Genomic DNA, 19,657 nt, shown 5'->3' with positions numbered 1-19,657 from the left:
GTCACTTTTGGTACTGCTGTTGTGTTCTTTTTCGTGGTTGTTGCTGCTCTCACCACTACTACTGTTGCGGCTGCTGCTGTTGTCATTTCTACCGCTGTTAGTGATCCTGCTACTATTGCTATTTCTTTTCGTTGTACTTTGTAACATGACAGTCTTGTTCTTCTCCTCTTCCCCTTCCCCTGTACTGTTGTCCGTAACAGAGGGAAGGGGAAAGAAGTCTTCATCCATTACCATATTAGTAGGAGGGTTTGTTTTGTTTTTCCTTAACTCTTTCAAGACGCGCTCCACCGTCTTGTTGAGTTGTATTGATTCCATTAAATTTTAACACTCACCGAATTTACTTGGTGGGCTGAAAATCGCCCCTCTGGGGGCTACACAACCATTAAAACCAATAAGTTCCTGGTGCTTCTATTTCACAACTTAGAATAAAACAATTATTACAAAAAAGAAAAATAACAATCCTGGAATAAATAAATATTTTGAACTGAACTTATTTGGAGCGTTCGAAAATATGTCCGATGTGTTCCGCAGCAAATATGATGATAATAATAATAATAATAATAATAATAATATAATAATAATAATAATAATAATAATAATAATATTGGAACCGCTCGAATACTCCGGAAGGTGCTCGAAAAGTAAGAGGTGTTTCCTTAATTCACTGGTAGTGAACAGCTGACACTGTAGTACATCTCCAGCGTTAGAAGCTGTGCAAAGGCATTAATAATAATAATAATAATAATAATAATAATAATAATAATGATAATAATAATAATATATCGGCGAAAGGGTTTGACAAGCTCAGAAAATATAAAGACCTGCTCATTGAAATTGAGAAAATGTGGCATCTCAAGGCGGTTACAATACCAGTGATCGTAGGAGCACTAGGAATGATCAAGAAGGGAACCGAAAATTATATGGGAATGATCCCTGACTTACCATCCCTGCAAGAAGCGCAAAAGATTGTCTTAACTGGTACATCACACGTATTGAGAAGAGCATTGTCGATGTAAGAACTATTACTACCCATGTATTTTAATTTAACTTAAAAAAAAAAAATGAACGAACTAGTGAGTTTAGTTTAATGGCCTACCAATGTATACTATGAGTTTCTTTGCCCTAGGAGTCGAGAAGACATTCGGCAAGATATGGAAGCAAATTTGAAAGAAGAAGAAGAAAATATAATAATAATAATAATAATAATTGGAGAAGGGAGATAATCGATTACATCGATCCCAACACTCAAGTAGCATATATTTTATCGACCCTGAAAGAATGAAAGGCAAAGTCGATCCAAGCAGCATTTGAATTCAGAATAATGGTTCTGCCAGCTCGCTGTCCTTGGGCACTCATCCTGAAATGGACACAGTTCCGATCAAGAACAGTCAATGAGAGAGAAGAAACCCTGCTCCATATGGAATTACATGGTCAGTTCCACCGTGAAACCAACAAATTAAAAGATCAGGAAGCATCATGAAAGTGGCTCAACAAGGGTGACCTAAAAAAAAGAATACTGAAAGCCTAATCAGGACTAGACATTGAATAACAACTCAGTGAAAAAGAATATATACCACACAAGTGTAACGGACCTCTGCGGAATGTTCAGTGGTAGTGAACAGCTGACACCGTAGTACATTTTCAACGTTAGAAGCTGTGCAAAGACAAATACAACAACAACAACAACAACAACAACAACACAACAACACAACAACAACAACAAAAACAATAATAATGATAATAATAATAATAATAATAATAATAATCCTTTCTACAAGGCCTAAAATTTGGGAGTTCATTCGATTAGATCGATCTCAGTACAAAACAAGTACTTAATTTATCAACCCCGAAAGGATGAAAAGCAAAGTAGACCCCGGTGGTATTTGAACTCAGAACGTAATGTCAGACGAAATATCTATTTCTTTACTACCCACAAGGGGCTAAACACAGAGAGGATAAACAAGGACAGACAAACGGATTAAGTCGATTATATCGACGCCAGTGAGTAACTGGTACTTTATTTATCGGCCCCGAAAGGATGAAAGGCAAAGTAGACCCCGGTGGTATTTGAACTCAGAACGTAATGTCAGACGAAATACCTATTTCTTTACTATCCACAAGGGACTAAACACAGAGAGGACAAACAAGGACAGACAAACGGATTAAGTCGATTATATCGACGCCAGTGAGTAACTGGTACTTTATTTATCGACCCCGAAAGGATGAAAGGCAAAGTAGACCCCGGTGGTATTTGAACTCAGAACGTAATGTCAGACGAAATACCTATTTCTTTACTATCCACAAGGGACTAAACACAGAGAGGACAAACAAGGACAGACAAACGGATTAAGTCGATTATATCGACGCCAGTGAGTAACTGGTACTTTATTTATCGACCCCGAAAGGATGAAAGGCAAAGTCGACCTCGGCGAAATTTGAACTCAGAACGTAACGGTAGACGAAATACCGTTTAACATTTCGCCCAGCGTGGTAACGATTCTGCCAGTTCACTGCCTTGATAGTAATAATAATAATAATAATAATAATAATAATAATAATAATAATAATAATATAATAATAATAATACGATGACATGGTAAAGCTGATGTCGACAATGGCCATCATACTGCTGCTTCTGTTGCTGCTGCTGATGATGGTGGTAGCTACGTTATTCTGATATTTGTGGTAGTTTTCGTATAATTTGACATGTTTCTCAATAATGAATTATATTTTGTGACAGATGACAAAAAGAGCGGATATTAAGATTAGGAAATGTAGCTTCGAAGATGCTGCATCTCATATATGCTGCTGCTGATGTTTACTGGCCAGGACGATGCTCCTCTTACTCTTAGTGCTGGTGGAATGTGTCATGGCGTTTATGCTGCTTAAGCGAATCGGTCCAATTAAAATTTTAACGTTGCACTTTTATTTGAACCAAATCTGATAAGCTTCCTTTGAATCATTTTCACTCGGAGTGGTTCATACACACACACACACACACACACACAACACACACACACACACACGCATATATATACATATACATACATGTGGAGGCGCAATGGCCCGGTGGTTAGGGCCGCGGACTCGCGGACGGAGGATCGCAGTTTCGATTCCCAGACCGGGCGTTGTGTGTTTGTTGAGCGAAAGCACCTAAAGGTCCACGAGGCTCCGACAGCAGGTGGTGGCGACCCTCTGTTGTATTCTTTCGCCTCAACTTTCTCTCAGCTGGGGGGAACACATACGTCACAGAAAACGGGAAACCGGGCCCATGAGCCTGGTTAGGCTTGAAAAGGACGAAAAAAAAATATATACATACTTACAAACACACATACACGTGTATATATAGATATGCAAACATACATACACATGTCTATGTATATCAACAGGCAAGAAATAGTTGTCGCTACAATCTTCTATGGGTTTTGTTGACTAGAATAATTATTTCAGCTGAATTTATATTCCCACTAGGTCGACATCACTATTCCCTGTAAGTAGAAAAAATTCGTAGGTTCTAACAGGTTGACTTTCAACACGAGAGCAATGTAAATTAAAGTTTTTCTTAAGGATGACTCGTCATTCATTGCTTTTCTTCATAAATTTTGGATTATCCCTGTGTCTAATATTCGATACGTAACGTTAATATAAAATGGTTAACATGAGCAATTTATAAAATCACATAACATTTCTCTCTCTAAATATATAGCGGTATTGTTTTCATTAATTAAGTAACATTAGTTGCTTCGTTTTGTATTAATGTTGAAGATTTTATTGAAAATCCGATTCCTCATATTAATTGACTACAAATTGCTTTGAAGTTTGGAGCGTTATTTATATATATTGTTTTTGTTCCTAGTTGTATATATAATTGAGCTTTCGAAGTATACTATGTAGTTTTCGTTTCCAGAGGAAATTATTCCCAACGATGCTGCTGATGAGGATTCGTAATTTTACCTTTAGATATATCTGAGGCATCAACGATTAAGAAGATCCGAGCAAAGTATGTTTATATATGTATCATACCAATTTTAATCAAGAAGCTTATACATTTTCCCCATCAATATAATCATTTTATGAAGATAATTATATTTATTTGCGAAGAAAACATTCAAGAATATTTCTTTGATTCCATGATAAATCATTTTGAGCAATGTTTTACACAGTTACTTCTAAATATTCTCTGGTGTAGTCTTATGTTTGATATCCTAATCTGTCATGAAGTAATTTGCCACACGAGTTTGTTATCTCCTCACGAAGATACTCAGAGATGAATTTCATAAATGGAACATTGAATAAACATACTTTTGATAAATTGTCATGATAAAAATATAATGTGGGCCGATTGCATTAGATTCCATTAATCAACACCAGCGGGGAAACTTATGCTGATGCCTGCTTCTCTGGTTATGTATTATATGAGACAGCAAAATGTGGTATCACATAAGAAGCTGCATTAAATAATGTTTCTTTTGAGAGAAGAAATATTGTTTCATAATACATTATAAATGATATATGAAATTTGATATTATTGCAGCACTAAACAATGATTGTCGTTAATCACTTTATATATTATTAGAGTAAGAAAGCAAGTGATAGATTATATAATATTAATAGCAAATAAACACAAGTTCATAGATATATATCATAGTTTATCCTAATCATGAGATTCTTCAACGGCTTGATTTATCGTATACTGAATGCTGTTTGGTAATCTGTCTATTACGCATTGTGCATTAATATAGCGATTCTCTTATCACTGATGTGGTGAATATTGAGAAGGATTTTGTCATTGAGGAAGTCTAATAAGAGCAAAACATGCCCACAGTTGTCATCCCTACTTGCCTACATCAGATCGAAATAATATACGTCGAGCTAAAATATTATTTCCCCAGGAAATATATTGCTATTAATTAAGTTAACTCCTTCAGTGATAGCAAAAACACAACTGCGCCAAAATGGCGCAGGCATGGCTGTGTGGTTAAGAATTTCGTTTTGCAGCGACGTGGTTTTGAGTAAGTTTAACTGCGTAGCGCCTTGAGTAAAAGTTTTCTAGTAGCCATGGGTAAATCAATGCCATGAGCCGAAATTTGGTTGACGGAATCTCTGAGATATTCCATCGTATATATATGAATATATATACATATACATATACATATACATATATATATATATATATATATATATATATATATATAGTTAATCCAAACATGAAAACACAAAGAGAAAACACAACAACGTGAGGACGTGGAACAAATATAGTATTATTGGACGCTCAGGAAAGAAGGAAAGAAGGAGGGTTTAACGTTTCGAGCGGAGCTCTTCGTCAGAAACATAGGAAAAGGAAAGATCCAAAGAAGGGAAGACAGAGGAAAAAAATCGCCGACGGTACAAGCGGTGTGTGTATGTTTGTGTGTATGTACATATCTGTGTGTCTTTGTGTGTATGTGTGTGTGTCTTTGTGTCCATCTTTATCCCCTGCCACTTGGCAGCCAGTTTTGATTCGAGAAAAGTTTTGATTTGATTCGAGAAAAGAGAACGATAGAATATCTGATTTAAGAGTATAAATACTGGGTTGCATTTATTCCACTAAAACCCTCCATGGCAGTGCCCCAGCATGGCCGCAATACAATGACTACAACAAGTAAAAGATAAAAAGCAAAGGTAACTGTAAACAAACGATTCCAATGAATGCTGAGGTGGAATACAATCACGGGAAGTTTAAAGGTGAAATATTAACGAATGTATATGAATATTCTTTTCTACACTTGGCACAAGGCCCGACATTTTTGGGGAGGGGACCAGTCGATTAGATCGACCCCAGTACGCAACTGGTACTTAATTTATCGACTCCGAAATGATGAAAGGCAAAGTCGACCTCTGTGGAATTTGAACTCAGAACGTAAAGACAGACGAACCACCCCTAAGCATTTGGCTCGGCGTGCTAACATTTCTACCAGTTCGTCTCTTTGAATGTATATTAATATTGATTTATCAAGGTGTTTAAACTCTTTAGAAAACACTGGCTCTAGAATATTCAAAATCCATGAGTTTCTAATCCTTCATTGTGTTAAAGGATCTGTTTCGGAATGGTAGCGGATTCTCTGCCAACTCAAAAGATAAGATTTTGTTTGTAAATTAATTTTCTCTGCTACTGAATAATTGAAACCCAGTCCAGCAAATTTGATGCTCTGTGCCAAGAAAGCAATATTACCTTGGCAAAGTATGATGAATTAGAAATACATTTCAAGTAATCAAAAACCACTTTATGTCTGCTAAAGTATACAAGTTAAATGAGCTTATTAGCTGCCTTTAAGTTACAGTATGCTGTCTGTTACAAAACAAGATATTTAAATTAGAGAAAATGGAAGTGGTCTTATCTACTGTTCGCATCAGTTACTGCGACCTCCTTAATAGAAATAGCAGGACCAAATATGTCTTTGAATGCTTGTACATAAACTTATTTTGATGACAGTATTTAGGCTTATACTGAAATAGAAGTATGTTTTCAGAAAGCACATGATTCCCAGTAGAACACGATCATCCAAGAAGTATGATTGTCTGAGATACAGATCAGGTTTTATGTAGTTCACTCAAATGATTTTATGGCTGTTAGATCCTGTATCAAGGTTATCAAGAAACACTGATTGCATTACGATACAAATTGAAATAAAGAATATGAACAAAATGTTAGAGAGCTGGCCCAATGCAGTTTAGTATTTAACTTAATCTATATGGGCTCCTATCTAAAATCTCACAAGGATCATCTTATGTTTTATGTCTTGATGATTGACCCCTTCCTTTTATACTTTTCAAAATCTAAGCTTGCTCTCCAAGCAGACATATAAAACTTGATATGCGTTTCATGCCAGGAATTGGTATTGTATAATAATCAATGCAGTTTTACTGAAATACACTGACTAAGATTAGAGAAAAGAAAAATGACAACGTAGCTGGCTTAACCATCGAGAGTTTAAAGAAAATTCAAATAAATACATTCTTGAATTAGAATTGTAATGATAAACACAAAATATTCCATTCTATACCCAATTTTTGGCACTGAATGAAACACAAATGGAAAGGTCAGCAATTGACGATTATTATTTCTGATGTCTTTTAATATGTCAAAGGGAAAATATTTGCGGATATACGCGTGGTATATTTGACTGGTTAGAATGGAGGTTATAATATTTACTAAGCTGGACGAATAGTATATCTAGCTGCAACGTTATTCGAACCTCAGACATAAAAAAGATATCATTAAATACTGTAAGGTATTTAATCTAACCCTTTATGACTTCAGGAAAGGCTCAATTTTGAAAATTATAAATATATAGCCATGTTTTACATCGTTATATTTTGCATCACTTTACGGTGAGTATCTTCGTATTTTACGAAACCAATTTTAGAAGATATATCAACATAGAAATTATACACGTTTTAATGTTGCTAACATACTAAACAACCAGCTTAGACAAACTATCAATTTCATTAATAAAATACTTCTACTATAAACCTACATAACCATAATATATTTATGAAATAGATTTTGATTATAATGGAAATATTCTCGAACGGTTTCTCACAATTTTGAGTGTTGATGGCTATTCCTAAAACCCTTGAAATGAAGCTAATACGAAACAGATTATATTATCCGCATCTATGAAATATCAATAACGTGAAGATTATCTCCTCAGACTTCGACATTTCTATGGTTTGACAAATACAAGGGGCCCATCGTTACTTATTAGTTACAAGTTAAGAACTGTAAATACAAAATAATGTTACCATGAATTTAGGTGTCAGAATCCACTTATTTTACTTCTAATGTAAATACCTCTATGATATAAGTGGGGGAGCAAAAATTATATGCGTCGAATCAGTGAGTAGGATGCAAAAATACATAAAAGAATTTTATTGGAACACAGATTTTATAGTATTTGTGAGTTGGCGCATTGTGAAGCTTCAACAGAAATCATCATTCTAACCAGGTTATAAAGAACATTAAAGGTATCTGAGCCATTGTTACCAATCGATTAAAAATAATTCATAATTACAGAAATAGATTAAAAAACAAGAGGAGCAATAAAATAATTAAAGCGGAAGGAAAAAGACCCAATTTAGATAGAAGATTACTATTGAGTAACATCTTCATAAAACGAAGCCGATTAACGATGAAATCCTTCATCTCAATACTGTTAATAAGCTTTGTTATTCCTTGGCAATTATTACCCGTTGATCTATGAACAACAGACTAATGAACTTTTCACAGCGAATCACATTATCAGTGTTTTATGTACAATCACACAATTCCATACAGACACGCTTACGTACACTCTATGTACACACACGCGCGGCTGCACATACACACACATGCGTCCGGGTGTGGACAGACAAATGTATGTGCTTGTGTGTGTGTATATATATACACATGCATAATATATGTATATATATATATATTTATATATATATATATGTATATATATATATATATGCATGTATGTGTGTATTGATACATATGTACACAAATTTATTCAAACGTACACACATACACATGTACATAATTGATTTTAGATAATAATACGCTTTATATTCATAATTCTTTTCTGTTCGCAGGCGGTTTCTATCTATCTATCTATCTATCTATCTATCTATCTATCTATCTATCTATCTATCTATCTATCTATCTATCTATCTACCTATCTATCTATCCATCCATATACAGGTTGCAACATAACTGAAAAGGGGATTATTTGCTCAAATCATTTCCACAATTAAGAAGGAGATTCGGCCCTGGAAGCATACGAATTAGGTTTAATTTCTACATCACTTATCAGTTCTACAATTCGCAATTATTCTTATAGAATGATATGAAATAATTATTCAGCTTCCATAGAGAAAATAAGATTTCCTTCAGAGCCATAAAATCCTCTGGGAATTTTGAATTCTTTTCTCCTAGAAAATTAATAACATAGTTTATTAGTTGTTTCTTTGGTTCGAACCATGGAGAAATGTGGAAATGCTGGTGCATCGATTTCTATAAAGAAAATTGGAATTCCAAAAGACCTTCTGTGTCGAAAGAGGTTACGAAGCGGGCTTATATATATATATATATATATATATATATATATATATATATATATATATGTAGACAATATGTGTGTGTGAATACATATGCATATATATATATATATATATATATATATATATATATATATATGTATATATATATAAGCTATTTATATTTATATTGGAATTTATTGATATGGAAGTAGTCTATTTCCCCCCTCTCTGTATATATATATATATGGCTGTGAATATGTATGTGTGTGTCTCCATGTGTGTATGAGTGTCTACCGGTTTGTCTGTCTGTCTATGCGTGTGTATATGCGTGTATAATGTAGTAACATATTTCTACCTCCTACCTTAGCATTGATTCTTGGAAAGAGAACTTTAAACGAAGATGCACTTCTAGCTTAAGGGTCCAACTATTGTTATTCCCCCTTTCTCTGACTTTCTCTCTCACACACAAATATGCATGCATATATATATATATATATATATATATATATATATATATATATATATATATATATATATATATAATATATATATATATATATATATATATACATGCATATATATATATATACACACAAATACACACATTAACATGCACACACATATGTATATATTTTACGCGTACTCTCGCACATATATACACGGACAGATATCTGTAGATAGACAAGAATACAAACATATACATATATACACACATATGTATACATAATGAAAACTGTTAGAATTAGTGGATGTAAGAGCAGAGAGAGAAAATAAAAGAAAGATAACCCTGCTTGTAATGAACGCTACGTACATCATTACTGCAGTTTATTGACCAGAGAAGTGTAAGACCAATTCTTTTGGAAACAATTCCCACAAGGAATTTGCTTGCTTAGAAATGTAGATTTCATTATAATAAACCTCCTGTAACCCATCATGTGTAATTTAATATGGCCTTCTGCTTGCTATATGCCCAAGAAACCATTAATTTTTCTGATAGGTATCTTTGTTATCTGGATAGTGATTGGGAAGGCTTACCACCTACCAAATATTCTTATAATTATCAGTTCTGGTGAAATTATTTTTGTTTCTAAATCAATTAAAGTATATCAGAAAGTTAGCTTCTTCGTATCATATTATCAACTAGGATATTAGTTGCACAGCAAATTGTGAACTAAAGAGAAAAGAAAAATCATAAAATCTACAAACTGGAATGTAGTGCGCGGGTTAAACAAGAACTGATTATCACCTTGCATAGAAAAGCGTAGATTTTACATCATTTGAGAAAGGCATTTCTCGTTCGGATAAGTATGCGGTTTCTGAACTTGAGACAAACATCATTAACAAACATAAGTATGAAACTAATGATGGTTGAATCATCACAGTTTAGCATTAGCGTGAGTAATAAATGGAAAGTTGTAGTTGTTATAGCCTTTTGAATGTAATCAAAATTCTGTGAACTTGCTTATTTGGGGATTATCACCTCAGTATGTTACATTTTATTTGAATGTCTTGATAGTTAATTCTTTGGATGTTCTTAGGGTGATAACTGGATCGGATCGATTTTTGAGCTCAGCATATTTAGTAATTAATTTTGAGTGTTTTATCAAAAACAGAACGAAACTTGCAAGTTTATAGACTCGTTATATAATAGATAGATAGACAGAAGACAGACAGATGGATAGTTAGATAGATAGATAGAAAGACAGACACACTGATAGATACATGCGCAGGAGTGGCTGTGTGGTAAGTGGCTTGCTCACCAATCACATGGTTCCGGGTTCAGTACCACTGCGTGGCACCTTGGGCAAGTGTCTTCTACTATAGCCTCGGGCCGACCAAAGCCTTGTCAGTGGATTTGGTAGACGGAAACTGGAACAAGCCCGTCGTATATATATATATATATATATACATATATATATATACATATGTGTGTTTGTGTGTGTGTGTGTGTGTATGTATGTGTTCGTGTGTCTGTGTTTGTCCCCCCAACATCGCTTGACAACCGAAGCTGGTGTGTTTACGTCCCCGTCACTTAGCAGTTCGGCAAGAGAGTTCGATAGAATAAGTACTAGGCTTACAAACAATAAGTCCTGGGGTCGATTTGCCCGACTAAAGGTGGAGCTCCAGCATGGCCGCAGTCAAATGAGTGAAATAAATAAAAGAAAAGAAAAGAAAAGAAAAAGAGAGACAGAGAGTGGAAGAGAAAGACAGACAGATATAAAGATATCCAAAACAGCATAAATTCTTTGGACGGGTTAGTCGATTATATATCAACTCCAGTGCTCAATTGGTATTTACTTTCTCAACCCCGACAAAATGAAAGGCAAGTCGACCTCGGTGGCAACAATAATACAAAGAAGATTTCTTTTCTCATGAAGGACTTATCTTGAAACGTTAATGTCTACTTTAAGTAACGGTTCACAAATACACAATATTTCTTCCTTTTCATATGGCTCCAGAAATTACAAAGATAAATCAACGAATAGTGATGCCAAACTTAAAAAAAAAGTTCCATGCGCAGCCTATCTATCTATCTATCTATCTATCTATCTATTTATCTATCTATCTATCTATCTATCTATCTATCTATCTATCTATCTATCTATCTATCTATCTATCTATCTATCTATCTATCTATCTATCTGTCTGTCTGTCTGTCTATCTATCTATCCGTCTATCTGTCTGTCCGTCCCCCTCCCTCCCCTCCCACCCCTCTCTTAATACCCATCTACCTCTCGGTCTGACTGTCTGTCAATCTCTCTCTCTGTCTTTCTGCCTGTGTGCGTGTGTTTATCTATCTATCTATCTATCTATCTATCTATCTATCTATCTATCTATCTATCTATCTATCTATCTATCTATCTATCTATCTATCTATCTATCTATCTATCTATCTATCTATCTATCTATTCGCGATCTTGCAATGTTATTTGTAGACTTTTCTAAAGCGTTCGATTCTGTAGATAGGTACAAGATGTTTGAAATCCTTAAGCTCTATGGGATACCAGACAAAATCATCTCTGCCATCAAGGTCCTCTACACAGATACGTCTTCAACCATCTTAACCCCTGACGGAGCATAATCTTTCTCAATCAAAGCCGGAATACTGCAGGGAGACACACTCGCCACATTTCTTTTCATCATTGTCGTTGACTATGTGCTACGTATGTCAGTTGATACCATCTCTGGCAAGGGCTTTAAAATAAAACCAAGAAGAAGTTCCAGACACCCAGCTGAATACTTGACAGACACTGCCTTTGCTGACGACATCGCTCTTATCAGTGATTCTCTCTCCAATGCCCAGTCTCTTTTAAAATCTCTCGAACAAGCCTCAAATTGTGTAGGTCTTTACCTCAATGAGGCCAAGACTGAATATATAAACAAGGGCCTGTCCAACAGTGATTGCATCATCCATACTCTCAACAATGCGCCGTTAAATATGGTTTCTGATTACAAATATCTTGGGTCATACATATCATCATCTGGAAAATATTTTCTAACTAGAAAGGGTATGGCCTGGTCAGCCTGTAATGGCATGCATAAGATCTGGTCATGAAATCTAAGTAGAGACTTCAAACTTGAAATCTTCAAAGCCACAGTCGAACCAATTCTATTATATGGCTCAGAAACCTGGACGTTATCAAAGAAGCTTGAGAGGCGGTTGGATGGAACCTACACTCGCCTCCTTATGAGAGCTCAAAATCTCTCGTGGAAGCGCCATCCAACCAAAATGCAAATATATGGGAAACTACCACTTGTGTCATCTCTTGTGAAAGGTAGGAGAGTCCAGTTTGTTGAGAGTCCACATTGTTGTAGAGCTGAAAAAGAGGTAATTTCTACTCTTCTCCTCTGGAAGCCATCTACTCGCAATACCAGAGGGCGCACACTCTCCTACCGTGATGTAATCTCCAGGGATACAGGCATCCAGCAACAGGACCTCTGTAATGCCATGATGGACCGTGAAGTCTGGCGTAGCATGGTAAATTCCATTGTCTCGACCACGGTCGAACAATGATGATGATGATCTATCTATCTATCTAGTTATCTGTCTGCCTGTCTGTCCATCCGTCCGTCCGCTTGTATGCTTGTCTGAATGTATCTATCTATAAGTCTGTCCGTCTGTCTTCTGTCTATCTATCTTTCTGTCTGTCTGCCTGTCTTCGTCTCTCTCTATCTATCTATCTATCTATCTATCTATCTATCTATCTATCTATCTATCTATCATCTATCTATCTATATATATATATATATATATATATATATATATATATATATATATATATATATATATATATATATTTATCTATCTGTATCTATATTCACATGAATTATTATAAGTTTAAGTTTCATACTAATTAGATCATTGAGCACTTGAAAAAAAAAACCCATTCATTCCAATAGTTTCTACTTGATGAATCTTCTCCCCATAGATATGATTAAAATGTCCTTCAAATAATGAAAACGTAGTAATATTAATCCCCCCCCACACACATTAACAACGTATATCTTCGATCTACTCATCGTATTCACTACACTCACTTGTACTCGAGAATGTATTTACAAATTTTCATAATGTATTTTAGCCTGACGTACGGGTTTTATCTGATACCACAGTACAGTCACATAATATCACCATACATCCTTATCTAAAATTATGATAGAGCTCCGACTCAAAAAGTGAGTGTAATAGCTCTCTTGGGGGAGCCATGCATCAATTACCGAAGATCATTCGCATCTAGTCCATCGAAGACAATAGTTCAAGAAGATCAATATGAGTATATATATATATATATTATATATATATATATATATATATATATTATATATATATATATATGTGTGTGTGTGTGTATGTTTATGTGTGTGTATGTATGTATATATGTATATATATGTGTATATATATATGTATATATACGTATATATGTATATGTGTATATATGTATTTATGTATATATATATGTATATATGTGCATATATATATACATATATATATGTTTATGTATATATATATATATATATATATATTATCTCTCTCTCTCTATATATATATATATATATATATGTATATATATATATATATATATACATACATATATATGTATGTCTGTATATATATATATATACATATATATATATATATATATATCTATATATATATATATATATATATATATATATATATATATATATGAAACACACATGTGTATGGGTGTATTTGATATGAATAATGATCTTAAATGTTGCTACATACTACTATTTCATTGTGCTATTGTGTTAGATCTTTTTAAACCAAATTGACTTGTTACATAATCAAAATAAATCAATATTTAGCATTTGTTTATATTTTCAAAACTAACAGAAACTTAAAGAAAGCGTGGCTCCATTAAAATTCGTAGAAATCATGATTTCAATGAAGCAAGCTTTCTAACATTTTCATTACATGTATTTATTGAATTTCCAATCACAATGTAACTTCGTAAAAGTGTTTTAAAAGAAGCTATTTAGAAGTTTTGTTATCAAGATATTTGAAAGGAAAGAAAAGTAAAAGGTCGTATAATGTTTGTATCTAGATACATATCTATTGGGTTTTGCAACTAGAGATATTTATAATGTGATGTATTATATTTCCTCTACGATTTAAATTCCAATCTTACAATCTCTTAATTCTTTATTTTCAGATCAGTATTCATTACAACATGAAGTTCAGTTTTATGATAGTTCTCCTTACCTTTCTCTCTTCTTCCTGCTTTGCACAACGTAAGTTTTACCAAATATAACTTTCATTTTCTACATCCACCAATATCATCCGTTTAAAAAAAATATATGTGTGTATATATGTATGTATGTTTTCTCAGTCCGAGATGAAAGGGTGGTGCTCATATCTTTTCTGGTTTTCTTGAGCACCAAATATAGGGTAATAGGCCGAAGTAAAGCGGAATTTTCTATTCAAATTCTTATAGGCAAAGTGCATTGTAGTTTAGTGGTAGACTTCATAGTTTAACACCACCTCCTAGCTACTAATTACTCTTAGTAGAGTCAACGTTGTTGTAAACATTCTCCTCTTTAAATATTTTCTGATATCTTAATACACTTTCTATTCCTGCAACAAAAAAGCGTGCTTTCCTATTTCCTCTTTTGAAAACATTACGAAAACTATTATTTTAGCTCCTCAGGTTAAACAATTAAAGTAGAGTTGAGTAGTAGAAATTTATTGAAATGTGTTCTAGTGAGAGGTTCAATGTAATGTAGAACCATTTCAGCAATAGTTTAGTGCAGACTTTGTTACTGAGATGTAATAGAAATTGGCAACTAGAGAGATAGGTGTGTTGAGTTAAATTAGGTGGAGAATTAATACACTGATGTTTTATTGAGAAAGTGAAGACAGATATACTATCAGTCGAAACGATAGAGAGAGAGACTACGGCTCAACGTTGGGTTGATAGTTGCAGTGTTTAAGTGATGTTTTGTGAAATAAAATTTATTGTTGGTTTCTAGAGTATTGTCTGAAATGAGTGAATTCTTTCCCAGATATGTAACTACTGCAAGGTATAACTGGTACGGAAGACAGCAGCGTTTAGTTGTGTTATATCTCTTATGAAAATTATTCGCACTCTTGTTTCTGTAATGTATTAAAATAAAAGCAGTGGGTTGAACAATTATACCGTTTTTCGACATAGTCTCCTTGCTTTTCGATGCACTTCTTCCAGTGGTCCACAAGTTTGCTTATTCCATCGGAGGTTTTCTTCGTCTGTAAAGCATGTTTGAGTGTCCCGGAGAGGCGATAGTCTGAAGAGACAAGATATGGACTGTATACAGAATGTTCCAGCAACACGAAACTCAATTTTAAAAGTGTGTGGATGACTGTGTGAGGGTGTCTATTGTCGTGCAACAATAATACTTGATAGTAGACCTCGACATTTGGTGAAAATTGTTGGTTTCAGTTTGTTAACCAGCATTTCACTGTAGTCTACACAGGTGACTGTAGATCTCTTTTTCAGATAATGTTCCAGTATAGACCCTTTAGCGTCCCCCGAGAGGGCTAGCATCGCTTATTCCTGCAGGAAGTTGTCTTAAATTTCTTTTCTGCTGGAGATTCCGGTGTTTCCACTCCACATTCTACCATTTGGATTTTGGCTCAAAGTAACGAACGCAGATCTCATCTCACGTGACTATTCTCTCCACAAAGGCATCGGTTTCATCACTGCAGTTGTCGAGTAATTGTAGACAGATCTCCACATGATTGTGCTTATGCGCTTCGGTAAGCTCTTTTAAGCAACCATATCACGAAGCAAAGACTGACGTGAATGATTTCGTGTGCAAAACCATGACTAATTTGCAGAGAATATGCCATTTCATCGATGGTTAGTCGTCGGTTCGCCGGAATCATCTATTGAGGTTGTTGAATCTTCACGTCATCGGTGGAGGTTGTTGGGTATCTCGTCCCCTTTTCGTGCTTCATACATGTCCGACTGTTTTAAAATTGTAGATTCACTCATACACACTTCTAAGTGGTAGAGCGCTTTCCCCATATTGTATTGAAAGCCTGCGATGAATTTCAACCCCCGATACACCTTCAGACCACAGAAATAGGACCACCGATCTCTATTCTTCCTTGGTACGCACTGCCAGCGTAGCGGCCATGTTTACTCTGTGTCGCAAGGAAGAAAGCTGGAGCGATCAAGATCAAACCTCCGTTACATAACCACAATAGCACCACCTTGTCACACAGGAGGGCTGAAAGCAGTGAGGTCAAATTAAAGCAAATTTTGGTGAAAGTGCTGATAACATTTTCCTTTTCCTAATATTTTGTTGTAGGTATATTCTGTATTCAAACTCTTTCCCAGGCATGACTGCGCAGGCGCAGACATGACTGAGTGATTAAAAAGCTTGCTTTGCAACCATTCAGCATCGGGTTCAGTCACAGTGCAACCCGTTGGGCAAATATATGCTATTGGAGCCCAGTTCCTACAAATGCCTTGTGAATGAATTTGGTAGACGGAAATCTTTTGAAATCCCGTCCTCTATACATGTATAAGTGTTCTTGTGTTTCACCGTTCGTGTCTCCGTAACTTGGAGGTTCGGTGTAAAAGGCCGACAGAATAAGTGCCAGATTAAAGAAAATCTGGTGTCAATCTTGTCGACTAAACCCTTTAAGGCATTGCCCCAACATGGTTGCCGTCCAATGACTGAAACAAGTAAAAGATACAAGATAAATCATACAAGATATAGACACAGTAAAATCATAATGTTATATAAACTTTGCCAGTCTGTGATACATTTAGAATGGGCTAATATACCGGATTTAGTAAGTCGAGATTATGTTTTAAACAGATGAAAATATACCTGTAGTGAGAAGGAAAGCGTTAATGGCAATTCTTGTTTTTTGCTTGTTTGTTTCTCCTTGAAATATTTGATAATCATTAGTGAGTTTACTTATCAATTGATATACAGTTTTAACCGAGAGAGGCCAATCTGTATTGTTCTTTGAGCGGCATGTTGACTGATATGACGAGTGTCTTGATGGCTTCAGAAATGGTATATATCTTGAATCAAGAAAGCGTTGTTAGTGCACAATTTTTAGAAATTTTGACAACAGTAAACAAAATTTCTTTTAAAAAGTCGAAAGAAAATTAATCGGCTTCCAACGGAGATTTTATTTTCATTTTCATATTAACGTCTTTAATACTCTATACATCGCAATTGATGTTTCTATTTGTATCAATAAACCCGTGTCATGGGAATTCATTGATTTCCTTGTATGAAGATAGTTATATAATAGAAAGATTAGTGTGTTTACGTATAAGAATTATTTGAGAACAATAGTGTTCCTTCGTGATTTTGAAGACTTCCAACCATTCTGTATGATGTACAACAGTATCTCTAATATGCTTTCTACAATACGCAATATATGATTTCGTGGATGGGAAAGGTTCATTTGTTAAAGTTGCAGTCATATGCTGTCTTAAGATCTTTCGATATATCAGCTATGTACTCAGATAATATATCATGAAGCAACCACATTATTTTGCATGATAAGGATTTCAATTACATCATTTAAATCTACTAAAGGTGGAGGCGCAATGGCCCAGTGGTTAGGGCAGCGGACTCGCGGTCAGAGGATCGCGGTTTCGATTCCCAGACCGGGCGTTGTCTGTGTTTATTGAGCGAAAACACCTAAAGCTCCACGAGGCTCCGACAGGGGGTGGTAGCGACCCCTGTTGTACTCTTTCGCCCCCACTTTCTCTCACTCTTTCTTCTTGTTTCTTGAGTAACGCTGCGATTGACTGGCGCCCCTTTCAGCTGGGGAGGGGAACACATACACCACAGAAACCGGCAAACCGGGCCCAAGAGCCTGGCTAGGCATGAAAAGGGCGCATAAATAAATAAATAAATAAAAATATACTAAAGCTTATCTGCGGCTTCCTATTTTTCTATAGTTTGGATTTCAGCTATACTGTCTCTTGGGAGATGGGCAAATTATTTCACGTTCTCTCGAGGTTTATAAACTTGTTATGATCTCAACAATGTGTATATATGCGTGCGCGAGAGAGCGCGTGTGTGCGTACGTGTGTATGTGTTTTTGTGTAGCTATGTGGTTCTCTGTGGCTCTAAACGTTTGGCAACATTTTGATGGCATCTGTTGGGGATGAAACTTTTATTTTGGCAATCAATTCGAATGGAAGACAGAATCTGTAAACAAAGTACCAATCTAAAAATATCAAATGTGAACAACCAATTTATGTATTTTTCTGAGTGATTTGATTTACTGACCAAAATTGCCAAGCGTTCAATTGTTATCAATGATAATTAGTAGTGTAGCAGGAAGAATTCGGATCCTCCAAGACACGAATGTCACTAATTATAATTGATGACTCTGGAGAATTAATTGCTAGAAATGAAGCACACAGTTTGAGTATCCTCATCCCAGTTGTTCCATATTATTAAAACATTTGTTAAAGATAAACTAATTTACGAGGTTCATCAACGTGAGAAGTTTTAGAATATTTCCAGAGAAACGTAATGAATCTTACATACCAAAAGTTATTGTACTGCAATGCTTATTACTAGCAAACAATATGGTGGTTGATAAATGCCACTTATATTCTGCTCTAACCATTCTTAAGGTGTGATTAACTCTCTTGGTATTATCCTTACTAAATGCCACACTGAAATAATGTTTTCCTATGCACTAATACAGACAAAATGGAACTTTGAAAATTACGCTTCGGTTCTCGTCCGATCACCGAAGTTAAGAAAAGTCGAGCCTAGTTAGTACTTAGATGGGTAACCGCTTGGAAAACCTAGGTGCTGTAAACGTCTTTCCATCCATAGGCGTAGGAGTGGCTGTGTCATAAGTAGCTTGCTTACGAACCAAATGGTTCCGGGTTCAGTCCCACTGCGTGGCACCTGGGGCAAGTGGCTTCTACTATAGCCTCGGGCCGACCAAACACTTGTGAGTGGATTTGGTAGACGGAAACTGAAAGAAGCCCGTTGTATATATGAATATATATATATATATATATATATATATATATATATATATATATATATGTATGCGTGTGTGTATGTTGGTGTGTCTGTGTTTATCCCCCAATAT

At 35.1% G+C, this 19,657-nt stretch overlaps 1 protein-coding gene across 1 annotated transcript in view; it reads left to right on the top strand.

Annotated features, from left to right (window-relative positions):
* Window positions 1–6,240: 6,240 nt before the first annotated feature.
* Window positions 6,241–19,657, top strand: part of LOC118764496 (shell matrix protein-like) — a 33,940-nt gene continuing 20,523 nt past the window's right edge. The window contains exons 1-2 of the mRNA XM_036505271.1: window positions 6,241–6,247; window positions 14,739–14,817. Of these exons, the coding sequence (XP_036361164.1) occupies window positions 14,757–14,817 (61 nt within the window). The 5' untranslated portion in view covers window positions 6,241–6,247; window positions 14,739–14,756. The remainder of the gene's footprint in view (window positions 6,248–14,738; window positions 14,818–19,657) is intronic.

This window comes from Octopus sinensis, linkage group LG8 (assembly GCF_006345805.1).
Source record: "Octopus sinensis linkage group LG8, ASM634580v1, whole genome shotgun sequence".
NCBI classification, from domain to species: domain Eukaryota; kingdom Metazoa; phylum Mollusca; class Cephalopoda; order Octopoda; family Octopodidae; genus Octopus; species Octopus sinensis.
This window is presented reverse-complemented; position numbering and strand designations above follow the sequence as displayed.